The sequence below is a fragment of the Chaetura pelagica genome, unplaced genomic scaffold (genome assembly GCF_000747805.2).
Source record: "Chaetura pelagica isolate M959 unplaced genomic scaffold, ChaPel_1.0 scaffold273, whole genome shotgun sequence".
Lineage (NCBI taxonomy): Eukaryota > Metazoa > Chordata > Aves > Apodiformes > Apodidae > Chaetura > Chaetura pelagica.
Genome location: NW_009952828.1, coordinates 1,086,445 through 1,099,951, shown reverse-complemented (window position 1 = coordinate 1,099,951; position 13,507 = coordinate 1,086,445). Strand labels below are relative to the sequence as shown.

General features: G+C 51.7%; 1 protein-coding gene across 1 annotated transcript; it reads right to left on the bottom strand.

The window, feature by feature from the left end:
• Positions 1-2,202: 2,202 nt before the first annotated feature.
• On the bottom strand, positions 2,203-13,389 carry SNRNP40 (small nuclear ribonucleoprotein 40kDa (U5)). The gene is made up of 10 exons (XM_009995163.1): positions 13,354-13,389; positions 12,866-13,076; positions 11,732-11,825; positions 11,010-11,175; positions 10,446-10,568; positions 9,342-9,462; positions 7,993-8,075; positions 7,518-7,579; positions 4,659-4,762; positions 2,203-2,277 (listed from the first exon to the last, which is right to left on the bottom strand). The coding sequence occupies exons 1-10, from the start codon at positions 13,387-13,389 to the stop codon at positions 2,228-2,230; spliced, it is 1,050 nt and encodes a 349-aa protein (XP_009993465.1). The 3' UTR covers positions 2,203-2,227.
• Positions 13,390-13,507: the final 118 nt, after the last annotated feature.

The window sequence follows — 13,507 nt, the reverse complement described above, 5'->3', positions numbered from 1 at the left end:
GGAAGGTGGCACAGGCCAGCTGTGCTCCCCACTGCCCAGGGGGCCTCTGCAGAGCATCAAACCTGTGCAGCTCCAAGCACCAGCCTGGAGCAAAAGGTCCACAAAAGGTCCTGGCAGCACCATTGTCCTGAGCCACTGACTGCAAGTCCCGTTAGGAGCAGGCAGGTGTTTCTCCTAAATCAATTTCCAGCAGTGCCCCATGTTCATAAGAAACCACCTTGCATCCCAGGGAACAGAGCCATGTTTCTCTGCCTCCTTAAAAGCTGACGGGTCTGTTTTGGCCCCAAACATGTCACCCTCCAGCTGCTCTCTTCTGGCCACAGCATGGAAAGCAGGGACAAAACACACCTTCAAGGGGACTCTGTGCTTCTTCCCTTTTCACTGCACAAAATGAACCACTTTCTCAGCTCCTGAATATCTGTTGGCTACAGCAGATTTGTCCTGGTCAAATGTTGGCCAAGAGTGTGCAAGACAGTCCCATGGCACAGCACTGCTGGGGTGGAAGCACCATGTGTCCATGGTCTCAGCTGGACTGCAGCCCTTGAGAACCCTCCTCTGGGATGGGGCAGGAAGGCAGTGAGGTGAGAAATGCCTGACACCAACTGAGTCAAGGCAGCAAACAAGGGGTGGAGGAAAGGATGAAACGTCTAAGAGCTGAGGCAGACACATTCAGAAGAGAAATGCAGCACGTACTTGTCACAGCAAGTTAATTAACAACAGGCCTGTGGCAAGGGGAAACCCCTTTGCAGCCATGTTTCTCTGCCTCCTTAAAAGCTGACGGGTCTGTTTTGGCCCCAAACATGTCACCCTCCAGCTGCTCTCTTCTGGCCACAGCATGGAAAGCAGGGACAAAACACACCTTCAAGGGGACTCTGTGCTTCTTCCCTTTTCACTGCACAAAATGAACCACTTTCTCAGCTCCTGAATATCTGTTGGCTACAGCAGATTTGTCCTGGTCAAATGTTGGCCAAGAGTGTGCAAGACAGTCCCATGGCACAGCACTGCTGGGGTGGAAGCACCATGTGTCCATGGTCTCAGCTGGACTGCAGCCCTTGAGAACCCTCCTCTGGGATGGGGCAGGAAGGCAGTGAGGTGAGAAATGCCTGACACCAACTGAGCCAAGGCAGCAAACAAGGGGTGGAGGAAAGGATGAAACGTCTAAGAGCTGAGGCAGACACATTCAGAAGAGAAATGCAGCACGTACTTGTCACAGCAAGTTAATTAACAACAGGCCTGTGGCAAGGGGAAACCCCTTTGCATGGTCCCACAAAGACCAGTTCTGAGTCAAGGGCTCAAGGCCAATGTCAGCCTTGGCACAGCCAGGGCAGACCATTCCCTTCCAGCCTTGGGGCATAGCAAGCAGATCTGGGGCAGAAGCTGAGGTCCCCTCCTGAAGCTGAGGCAGGCTGCAGACACTCCTGTGTTGTCCCAGCAGGCAGCCACAGGTCTAGGAGGTATCCCTCTAACCTGCTCAAGGACCTGCCACCACCTCGTGCCACCCGGGTTAGGGAAAGGGGACACACCTCCAAGTCTTGGCCCCCCCACTGCTGACAGGCCTGTCACAGAAAACTCACTCCCTTTACATTTATTTATAGCAGGAGGCTGGATTTTACTCAAAACATAAAAACGGGTTTCAGCAGCAGACCAATAATTATTTCAAGTGTGGTCATTTTTATTGCCATGAATAAAAAATAAAGCTGCTCTTCTGAAGTCACCATCTGTGGTTTCCCCAGGTTATCTACGAGCAAAGGCCTGGATTTAGAACTGTACAATAGAAAAGTGAAACAGAACAATAAATCCCATCCACACAGTTCTTGTAAAAAGCTATCTATTTCAATTTTCACTGTATAAAAACACCAAGAGAATCTTGACAGGGAATATACAAGCCACATGTGGAATCTAAACAATGTTACCAATCTCAAGTGATCTGGGTAAGGGTTTAATAGTTGATGGCGCAGCCAAAACCAAATTCCTTTTAATTCCAAGTTTTCCACCCTCCCCAAAGAAGGGAGGTGTGTGGAAAAATGCTGTACAGTGAGGCCATGCAGACACTGCAGCCTGTGAGAGGGCAGTTGGTCTCATCAAATTGCTTCAAGGTTTTCCCACTGCCACCAGTGGAGGGGCTGGCACAGGTGAGAAGAGTCAACCTGACTCTGTAAACCAAGGACCCCGAGGGCACGAATCCCATCATCTTGTGGGCAGGAATCCCAGCATCTCCTCGTGGGCTTCACTGGATCTCCCCCATGTACAGTCTCTTGTCACTGGATGCAGAGAGGACTGTGGGAGAGAGGGAAGAATATGAAAATGAAACACAACAGTTCAAGGCCTCTGCTAAAGACACCTCTTTGGAGCTGAAGTACTCATGTTGCTCACTGCAAATGACCTAGAAAGCCAAATTTCATTTGCTCCCCCAAAACACTTCATGGAATTACTCCTCTGGCACCTGGTCACCCGCTGTGTGGCTGCTCTTCCTGTCCCGAGGCAGGTCTGACTGTGCCACACAATGTCTGGGCATTACCATGGGGAGGTGTTGACACAGGCTGGTTACACTCTCCAGCGTCCTGAAATGTCATTTTCATGGCAAGGAGGGCTCAGCCGGCCCAGCCGCCGGGATTCCCGGCCACCAGAGGGCACAGCTCGGCCGGGAAAACCTGCCTGGCACTTTTTCCTTTTAGCAGAACTGGCAAAATGCAGCTGGGATCTAAATACCACAGGCCACTGAACCACCTTCACCCAGAAGAGGCTGTGCAGGATTTCAAAACAAGAGTTGAAGGACTGTGTCAGTCCCACTGTCAGTGCTGCTCTTGACACTGACAATGGTTTCACCTGAGTCCAGGAGAGATTATCCCAAGGGAAGTGGAGAATTCAAGCTGCACCAGGGCAGGGTCAGGCTGGACATTAGGAACAAAAATTTTCAGAGCAAGAGTGGTCAGACCCTGGGACAGGCTGCCCAGGGAGGTGGTGGAGTCACCATCCCTGGGTGCGTTGAAGGGTCGTTTGGATGTGGTGTTGGTGGAGATGGTTTAGGGGAGAACTTTGTAGAGCAGGGATGATGGTTGGACTGGGTGATCCCAAGGGGCTTTTCCAACCTGAATGGTTCTATGATTCTCCTACATTACACAGATTAAGATTCAGCTTGACAGGGAGCTGGGCCATCTCTCTAAACTATATTATTACCTAGAAAGGTTGGAGAGATGATCCTTGAGGTCCCTTCCAGCCTGGTGTTCTACGATTTTCAGGATTTCTGCATGAACTCAGACTAGTGTCTGTCACCCTGCAGCATTTTGGCTCCCCACGCAGACCAGCATCATGCAGTGGGTGCAGCAACTGAGAAATGTTCCCAGAAACCAACTGCATCACTCCCATGAAATGCCTGCACACGTTTGTAATTTTTATTTCCAGCTGAGTGATTGATTCACAGAGGAGCTCAGCCGAACACAACTGCAAACAACCTGCTCCAAACTGGAGAGGAAGAGATTGCTCTGCTGTCCCAGCACAGGCCCCGACCTGAAGGCAGGGCAATAAATAAGCAAGGAACAAACCCATAACTCAGGGCCCTGCTGCAGAGACTGTCAGCCCCAGCACAGCCCAGCTCTTGGCTGCACTTTGGGGTCGACTCTTGTCAGTTTTTGGCTGGAGCAATGCAGGGAACTGGCTGATGGTGCCAGTGTTCCCACAGAAACAAACAGCACCCCTATGGTCCCGCCTGGGCCCACACTGAGTGCAGAAGCTGACACCAAACCTGGGCTCAGCTCATGCACAGTGTTAAAATGGTCCTGAAAAAACCACCAGTGCCACGTGCAGGACAGAGTCTTGTTTGCTTCCTACAGCTTTTGGGTAAGTTGGACCCCGGGGTGGAGTCACAATCCCTGGTTGCTAGAACTCCTTAGATAGAATCATGGAATCCCAGACTGCTTTGCTTTGGGAGGGACCTTAAAGACCATCCAGTTCCAACCCCCCTGCATGGGCAGGGACACCTCCCACCAGCCCAGGCTGCTCCAAGCCCCATCCAACCTGCCCTTCAACACTGCCAGGGATGGGGCAGCCACAGCTTCCCTGGACAACCTGGGGTAGGGTCTCACCACCCTCACACCAAAGAATTTCCTCCTAAGATCTCATCTAAATCCTGCCCTCTTGCAGTTTTAATCCATCCCCCCTTGTCCTCTCCCTCCCTGCCCTTGTCCCAAGCCCCTCCCCAGCTTTCCTGGAGCCCCTTCAGGCACTGGAAGCTGCTCTAAGGTCCCCCCAGAGCCTTGTCTTCTCCAGGCTGAGAATAACCATCACTAAAGGCATGGTTATATCCCTGGTGTCCAAACCTAGACACCTCTCAAAACCTTTTTGCATGGCCCTTGGCAAGTCCAGACAAGCTCTAGGCAGCAGCAGCCAAGCCATGGCTCATGGGCACCCTCACACCCCCAGAGTCCTCCTGGGCAGGACACAGGCACAGAGACCCTACGCTCAGCCCAGGACTCCAGGGCACATCCAGCCCAACTCCTGCCTGCAGGAGAGGAGCAGGCAGAAGTCTGCCCACCCTAAATTTGTCTCTGACACTTGGGGCTCTGGGCCCCACACAATTTTGGGGCTGTTTCCCAGAGGATCAGAAGTTCAGCCTGCCCTGTAACTATTTCCCCAGCTGATCTGTGGTGGGGATGACTTACTAATGGGTTCCTCTGGATGGAAAGCCAGCTCATTCACTGATCCAGCATGGCCTGGCAGCTTGTACAAAATCCTCCTGGATGTGGTGTCCCACACATAGACAAACCTACAAGAGAGTCATAATGAGGACAGACATTTGAGAAGGTAAAGCAGGTGCCCCCCCAATGGCTTCTTCCTGCAGCAGTTCCAGCACCTAGGCTGTAGTAGATGCAGCTCTTAGTGTGGATAAACAAGGAGCCTCTCAGGAGCAAAATGCTGCACTGCCAAGTCCAGAAGAGCAGAGGTCTGAGCAGGTAGGAGCTAACATGTCAACTCAATGTTAAAAGCCTCACCACCACCATGGCATGGCAGCCCCACCTTACCCCTCGGGGTGCAGAGATGGATTGGAAAGTGTGGGGCTGTGGAGACCCTCAACAGAGCAGCAGCTCAGTGGGTACAGGAGACAGTGGGAGCAGGGAGGAGGGTTCTCACCAACATCTGCCTAGGAGCCTGGTGGTCACCCTTGGTTAGGGCTGGCTGGGAAGGGGGCCTGGCTGCCTCTTCCAGCCCCTGCACAATCCCTCACAGCCTTACAGAGGGATTTCTTCCTGCTGGATGTTAAGGTCCAGATCCACCTCCCAGCCCTTTTTAGGGTGCTGAGCAGATAGTGCTGAGCTCTTTGGTGACCCCCTGCAGCCCCCTGTGGTCTCCCACCACTGTTGGGTCCTGCCTGAGCACCCCACCTTGTTGGAGGGCAGCAGCAGAGGCCACTGGTGTCCTTCAGGCAGCAGGTCAGAAAGAAACTGGGGGCACCAGGCATGGATGAGCTTCCAGATTACTCTTATAAATGGTCTCAGAGAGCATCAATCACACTGTCCCCAAGTCACCTCCCATGGGTTGCTGCCTGCACAGTGTGGTGGCCACATGCAGGCTCCACAGGGAAGCAGGGCAATGCTCTGCCCCTGCTCATGGTGAGTATCTGCAGGAGGGAGGAGGTGTTTTAATACATCCAAATGAAAAGAGCCCCAAGTGACACCCCACAAACAACCCAGGCCTTGTGATGCTGCACCCCAACTGCAAGGAACCCCACAGCCCTCCCTCCCAAACACTACAGCCTTGCCTGGTAAAATGGCATTTGTTACCAGGGCCACACCTCTGAAAAAAGACTCAGTGGCTTAAGATATCTGCCAGTTCTGAGTGACACTCTGCCTTCTCCTTTTGCTCTTCAGGGAGGTGACTGGCTGCTAAAATGAAATCTGCTGGGGCAGAAAAGGGAAGTGGCAGGGCAGTCATGGTCTGGGTTCAGTGTCAAGGGCAGCTCTGCTGCTCACACACCCCAGAGGCTTCACTATAGCTATTTACGGGGACTGCAGAGGGTTGAGGGCACAGGAGGAGCCCATAAACCACATTTAAAATCAAACTACTGCCTTACACTCCTCCAAAGGAAGGTTGCTGCAAATGCCACTGGGCAGCCCCACGTTTATAAATCCAAGCATGCTGGGAATAAGCAGCTCTTTCCTCAGCCCAGCCTTGGAATACCAAGGCCAGACCATTCCAGGCTTATGCAATGCTACAAACAACGGGCTCCTCAGCTTCACCTGCTCCTTCCCATTTGTAAGGACTTTGCAGCCTGGACAAAGAACAAACTTTGCATGTACAATTTGCCTCTTGAAATAGACCTGAGCTGCTTTTCCAAGCCAAAAAGCACTGAATCATTTATAGCACTTGCTGGCTAGGGAGAGAAGGCACTGGGTGCCAACACAGGGCAGCCTTGCTTTGTTAGCAGCATCCACTGTCAGGCTGGGGTTATTCTTTGGCTCATTTTCTTGAAACACAGGAAGAAACTCAAGCCTGCAACTTAACAACCATGACTGTTACTTAAAGCAGCATTTCTTCAAGCACAACTATTTTATCTAGCAGGCAAGACCTGTATCAAGTGCCTTCTCAAAGCACTCTGCTGTTGTGTTTTTCATTTGGTGTTGCAAAGCAGGCAAGCACTTGAAGTAGTTGATTTTACTACAACCCTTCTAAAGGGCACTGGACTGGGAAGGAGTCACATCCCAGTCACTTGCTGGGACAGCTGGCCCCACTGTACCTGGACAGTGAGAGCTAAAGTTGTCTGTATCCTCTACCAGAAATTCATTAATTTGCTGATTACTACTGCTCCATGCCCTGGACCCCAGCCTGCAGGAATTCCTGTCTCCATGTCACTGAGTACATCTGGATTTACTCCAGCAGAGGCTGGTCTCCTTGATGGTGACCTTCAGTGTCCAGAATGGGCCTTCTGCTGGCTTCCTCCCTCTACCTGTTTTACTCCTCAATTACCTTAGCTTACAGAATATCTCATTTAAAAGTCCAATGTGTGCTAATTTGGTCTGATCTTTATTACTTCTTTCTCATTAATTAAAGTAAGGCTCAACAACAGTCCCTGGAACACCACTGGTGCTTCCTGCAAGCCACCATGCAGCAACTTCACTGGTATTTGTGGTACTTACCAGTATAAACCCCTCACTACACCCTACTTCCCAGGTTCCCTGCTTCCAGAAGACTTTCACAGGCATCTGCCCATACCTAGTTCACTGTCAACCACACTCCTGTCACCTGCTGGTCCTAGTGCTGGATCCTGTGGTTGACCATAAGCAGCAATGCAGATCTCTACTCAGCTTTTGACATCAAGAAGCTTTTACATCTCCTCCATGGACAGGAAGCCAATATGGACACATAGCTACAGGAATCAGGGCAGACAATGCTCACAGAAGACCTCAAAGGGTCGCTGGGGTTTTCAAACATAACTCTGAGTCTTCAGATTGTGATCCAGCTCATTTCAGGGGTGCTTGTAAAATGATTTAGGATTGAAGGTAACAGAGGCAGTGGCAACTCACCTGTCAGCAGATCCCCCTGCTATTTTACTTCCATCTGGGGACCAAGAGCACCTCAGAAGATTCTAAAATAAAAGAACAATTACAGATCTATTTCCAGAGGAAGATTTGGTTTTCCTCTTCTACTTGAATTAAAATCACCCTGAGACTTTAAATATCACGAGCACTTCCCTTTCAGAAGATGAGAAAGTAATTACAGATTCAGTTTTACTGCTGGAAACATTCAGTGCCTTGTTATTTCACACAAAGTAGATCGTAAATGTAGAAAATACTTAATTTACAGCTAATTATGGTTGAACCAAGCAAAGAAATCTTCTTACTGCAGCTTTAATTGGAATCCCACTTTGTGCGTTAATCTTTCTGTGAGTCCTTATTAAAGCCTTTCTGGTTTAAACTCGGATTGAAAAAAATATTTCTGGAGAAGTTAAGAGCAGCAGCATTTTACAAACAACCACGTTTGGATCTGCAGTGCACTCACCTTTTCAAAATTATGTATGTTCCCCTGAAAAATCTTCACACATCTCTCTTTGGGGGCAAAGGGCCGCACATCCCAGATGCGAACTGCAAGAGAGAGGTCCCAGGCATCAGCTGAGAAAGGCAGGGACAGGGCAAGGGCAGTGCTGGCAGCCTTCCCTGTCCCAGGAAATGCAAAGACCTGCTCATGCTCCTCGTTTCCTTCATGCCTAGGTTTCCCCAGAAGCATGTAGGTGTGCCTACATGAGCATTTGCTCAGCTGAGCACCCCCCGCAGGACACAGGCGGTTTGGAGGCGGTGCTGTCACTCCCTGCTGTGGGGACACATCCAAACCCCCCCAGCGGGAGCCAGACTGCAACTGCCTTCAACTGGCTGCCCAGATTGTGCCCCCACTGCCCTCTGGGAGAGGTGACAAACCCTTCTGATGCAAAGGAGGTGACTGTCACCAGTGTAACAAGAATTGCAGCTTTATCTCTGGAGCCAAACTCCTTTCCAAAATGCCATGCAAAGCCACCAGGAGGGAGCAGCATCTGACAGCTCTGCTGTCCCCCCCCCCCAGGAAGGATGTACCTGTGTTGTCCATGGCATTGGAGAGCAGGTAGGAGCCTTCTGAGCTCAGGCTGAGGCCAGTCACTGAGTCTGCATGTCCCCTCATGGTGTAGGTGAGCTTGTTCTGGCGAAGGTCCCAAACCTGTCAGACACAACATTGTGGTTTGGTGAAAATATCAGACTGCTGGAAAGGCTGTTGCCAAAGTGTCTCACATGGGTACTGATCAGGCAGCTGATGGCATCAGCTTTCTATCTCAGGGTCTGGATGGCTAAAAGATAATGCTAGAATTGTATACACTGTGTATGGAAAAGGGAATTTGCCCCTTAGAAGACTTCTTAACTATTGTATCCAGACACCAAGGAGTTACACATCAGCAGCTCCATTAGCACAGGAATCCCTCTGCACCTGGATACAGCTCCCAGATTCCACTGACTCATGGCATAGAGCAGCAGTTGTTCAACCTCCAAAATTTCACACTAAGCATTTGTTCGGCTGAGCACCCCCCGCAGGACACAGGCGGTTTGGAGGCGGTGCTGTCACTCCCTGCTGTGGGGACACATCCAAACCCCCACAGCGGGAGCCAGACTGCAACTGCCTTCAACTGGCTGCCCAGATTGTGCCCCCACTGCCCTCTGGGAGAGGTGACAAACCCTTCTGATGCAAAGGAGGTGACTGTCACCAGTGTAACAAGAATTGCAGCTTTATCTCTGGAGCCAAACTCCTTTCCAAAATGCCATGCAAAGCCACCAGGAGGGAGCAGCATCTGACAGCTCTGCTGTCCCCCCCCCCCAGGAAGGATGTACCTGTGTTGTCCATGGCATTGGAGAGCAGGTAGGAGCCTTCTGAGCTCAGGCTGAGGCCAGTCACTGAGTCTGCATGTCCCCTCATGGTGTAGGTGAGCTTGTTCTGGCGAAGGTCCCAAACCTGTCAGACACAACATTGTGGTTTGGTGAAAATATCAGACTGCTGGAAAGGCTGTTGCCAAAGTGTCTCACATGGGTACTGATCAGGCAGCTGATGGCATCAGCTTTCTATCTCAGGGTCTGGATGGCTAAAAGATAATGCTAGAATTGTATACACTGTGTATGGAAAAGGGAATTTGCCCCTTAGAAGACTTCTTAACTATTGTATCCAGACACCAAGGAGTTACACATCAGCAGCTCCATTAGCACAGGAATCCCTCTGCACCTGGATACAGCTCCCAGATTCCACTGACTCATGGCATAGAGCAGCAGTTGTTCAACCTCCAAAATTTCACACTATTCTTTCCCAAAGAGTCACTGCCTTCCATGGGGCAGAAGGAACAGATCTCACGTCAGTGCTACACTTAGGGATGGCCCTCTGACAAGCACATGCTCTCCATGGCTGGGTAAGGCTGGAGCCCAAGACTAAAAGCACAGTAAGACAGACTGAACCACAGGACTGTCAGAAGCTCAGTTACCAGCTGAATGAAACATTGAGCTCACTCTTAAATAAGAACTTTCCACACTAGCAGGTGACTAAGCAAACTGGAGCAGAGGGCAGAGACTGTGGATGTGTCACCACATTTACTTTGGTTTACCTCATATATGGCTTTAGAGTCTGAGGGCTGGGCACAGGCTGGCAGAAGAGCCAGCAGACCACATTGGCTCCAGCAATGTATGACAGCAGCACTGGGATGCCTGGCCAGAAATGCCAGGGCTGCCCAGGGTGTCACGTGGCAAAGAGCCCTGGAGCAACTCCCTGAGTTTGTTGGCCCTGTACCAACAGGGAGGTCACATACTGTGGGACCACATGGCTCTTGTGACTGTAAAATTAACCAAGAGGCCTTCATACTTGTCCTTGACCAAGGCAAGATGTGACAAGATGGAAAAGGTGCACGAGGCCATAGAGGCTCAGGAGGACAAGGGTGTCCCAGGGTGTCCTACCTTAATATCGTTGTCGATGCCTCCAGATATGATCTGATCACTGGTGTCATTGAAGGTGACAGCCAAGACCTGGTATGTGTTCTGGAATGTCTGGACAGCAGCTTTTTTCCTGATATCCCACAGCTGAAAAGCACAGCAGTTGGAAAACTTGAACAGAGATATTTGATGATAAAATTCCAGGGAGCTGCACAGATCCTTGGCAGAGACTCCAAATCTTCTCCTGAAATCCCTTCTTTTAGAGGTCTCTATAAAAACCAGGGCAAGAGCCTGGTGTGGTTGGAGCAAGGAGTGCAGGGGAGGAAGAAAGGCCAGCATGTGAGATGTCATTAACAGCTTGCCCTTTCCCTCTTGACCAGCACGAACAACTGAGCAGAGGAACCTTCTTAATCCGCTCTCACCAAGAATTATAGGAACCGGGAGCAGCCACATTTTATTTCCAATTTTTTAAATTCTGAACTTAAAGTTACTAGATAATGAAATCATCAGAGTAACAAAGGGCTGATTTTAGCCCACTTAAATGGCAAACCCCTCCAACATTCTTTCAGACCACCTCCTGACACTGACCTTGACCGTCCCGTCGTCGCTGCCGGTACAGACCAGCTGCGGTCCCCGCCGCGCCGGGTAGCAGGAGTTGACAAAGGACGTGTGGCCCTTCAGCCTCTTCACCCTCTCTCCAGTCTCACTGTCCCACACAGCCACGGTTTTGTCAGTGGATGCTGAGAAAAGCATGCTGCAAAGAGGAATTGCCACCATTTTTGGAGACCATCCTCCCCTCCCACGTTTTTTACTCTCAAGTTCTGTGGGAAGAATCTCCCCCGTGTGCTAAGACAAAGGTGGTGTCTCAGGGGAGGCTGACTGACAGCAGGGCAGCTACACTGGAGGCACCCCCACTAAAGCCCACTTTTAAACACATATGGACTGGTTTTTCACCTCCTCAAACACTCTCTGGGATGAGCATGAGGAAAGCTCAGATGCAACAGTGGAACAGCCTTTTAAACTAACAAATATCTCACTTGTTTTCCTTCCCTCCCCAGTCTCTCCCAAACGACCAACACTAACTTCCTCATGTTCCTCAAGAAGGGCATCAGTGGGTGATGGGCAACTCCAGATCCTTTGCTCAGTCCCAAGCAGGCATCACTCCTGACCTGGGGAAGCCACACTGCAAGTGCTCACTGTGTGAGGGCTGAGCAGGGGCACTGACAGGTGATCTGTGGGGGCTGCAGCCAGAAGGAAGCACCTTCCTCTGGAACAGGCTGGGTCCTGGGAGATGCCCACACAGGCTGTACCTGCCATCTGTGTTATAGTGCAGCTCCATGACTGCCCCGCTGTGTCCCTTCAGGGTGGCAAAGTTGTCACAGTCCCCGTAGACATTCCACAGCACTGGGGGGAAAAAGAAGGGAGAGGTAAGGACACACAGACACAGCTCCCTGCTGTGGATGGAGCCACTCTCTGGGAATTCAGCAGAAGGAACTATGCCCCATTGCTACTACCCAGCCTGGAATGTTCTATAGTAATGAACAGCATCATGTGAACCCCAGAAGGACCGAGATGGTTTGAGCCCATTTATGGTTTTACATCCATCTGAGTCCATGAAGAACAGCAATAATCTTCACCTCAGCAAGGCAAAGCATCAGAACTGTTTCTGCAGATTGCTGCAGTCACACAGACCCACAGGTACCCCTGTGAGGGACCTGGGAAGGCAGGCTGTGACCAGCACAGTGTGTTACCAGCCCCACATGAGGACAGTGACGGCCCAGAGGAGCAGGAAGAAGTTGCTCTCCCCTCCAGGGGAAGCACTTGGCACTGAGTATCCAGCAAACTGAGGGCTGAGGTCACAGAATGTGTTAAGGGACTTTAAAGGTCATCCAGTCCCACCCCCTGCATGGGCAGGGACACCTCCCACCAGCCCAGGTTGCTCCAAGCCCCATCCAACCTGCCCTTCCACACTGCCAGGGATGGGGCAGCCACAGCTTCCCTGGGCAACCTGGGCCAGGCTCTCACCACCCTCACACACAAGAATTTCCTCCTAAGATCTGAACTAAATCCTGCCCTCCTGCAGTTTTAATCCATCCCCCCTTGTCCTCTCCCTCTCTGCCCTTGTCCCAAGCTCCTCCCCAGCTTTCCTGGAGCCCCTTCAGGCCCTGGAAGGAGCTCTAAGGTCTCCCTGGAGCCTTCTCTTCTCCAGGCTGAACATCCCAACTCTCCCAGCCTGTCTCCAGAGCAGAGCTGCTCCCTTGGATCATCCCACTGGCCTCCTCTGGACTCTCCCCAGGAGCTCCATGTTCTTCTCCTGTTGGTGGCTCCAGAACTGGACCCAGCACTCCAGAGGGCATCTCAAAAGAGAGAACCACCTCCCTGCACCTGCCTCAAACCCACCACAGCAGTGGCTCAGATCCCAGCAGCCCCAGCCCAGGACTCACAGATCAGCCTGTCGAAGCCAGCAGAGGCCAAGGTGTTGCCATTGGGGTGGAACTTGCAGCAATACACCTCCCCCTCGTGCCCCGAGAGCAGCATGATGGGGGCCTGCAGGGAGGAGCAGCGCGGGGGGCCCTGCAGGAGGCAACAGGAGAGCAGGTGAAGGGACAACACAAGGGGAACCCCCCAGGGTATGGCCAGGACCCCCTCATGGGTCTTCCCACACACCCTTGATCCCTCAGGGGCTTTCCCTCACATCCCACCATCCCCTCACATCCCATCATCCCCTCACTCAATCATTCTGGTTGGAAAAGACCTCTAAGATATCAAGTTTAATCCTTCCCCCAGCCCTGCCCAGGCCACCCCTGCCCCATGTCCCTCAGCACCATCTCCAGGGTTTTGAAACCCCTCCAGGGATGGGGACTCCACCACTGCCCTGGGCAGCCTGGGCCAGGGGCTGACAGCCCTTTGGGGAAGAAATCATGCCCAATACCCAATCTAAGCGTCCCCTGGCACAACGTGAGGCCATTTCCTCTTGTTCTATCACTTGTTCCTGGGCAGCAGAGCCCGACCCCCCCCACACACACCTCCCCGGGCCCTTCTATAACCCCACAGACCCCATTCCCCACAAAGAACCTCCTCAAACC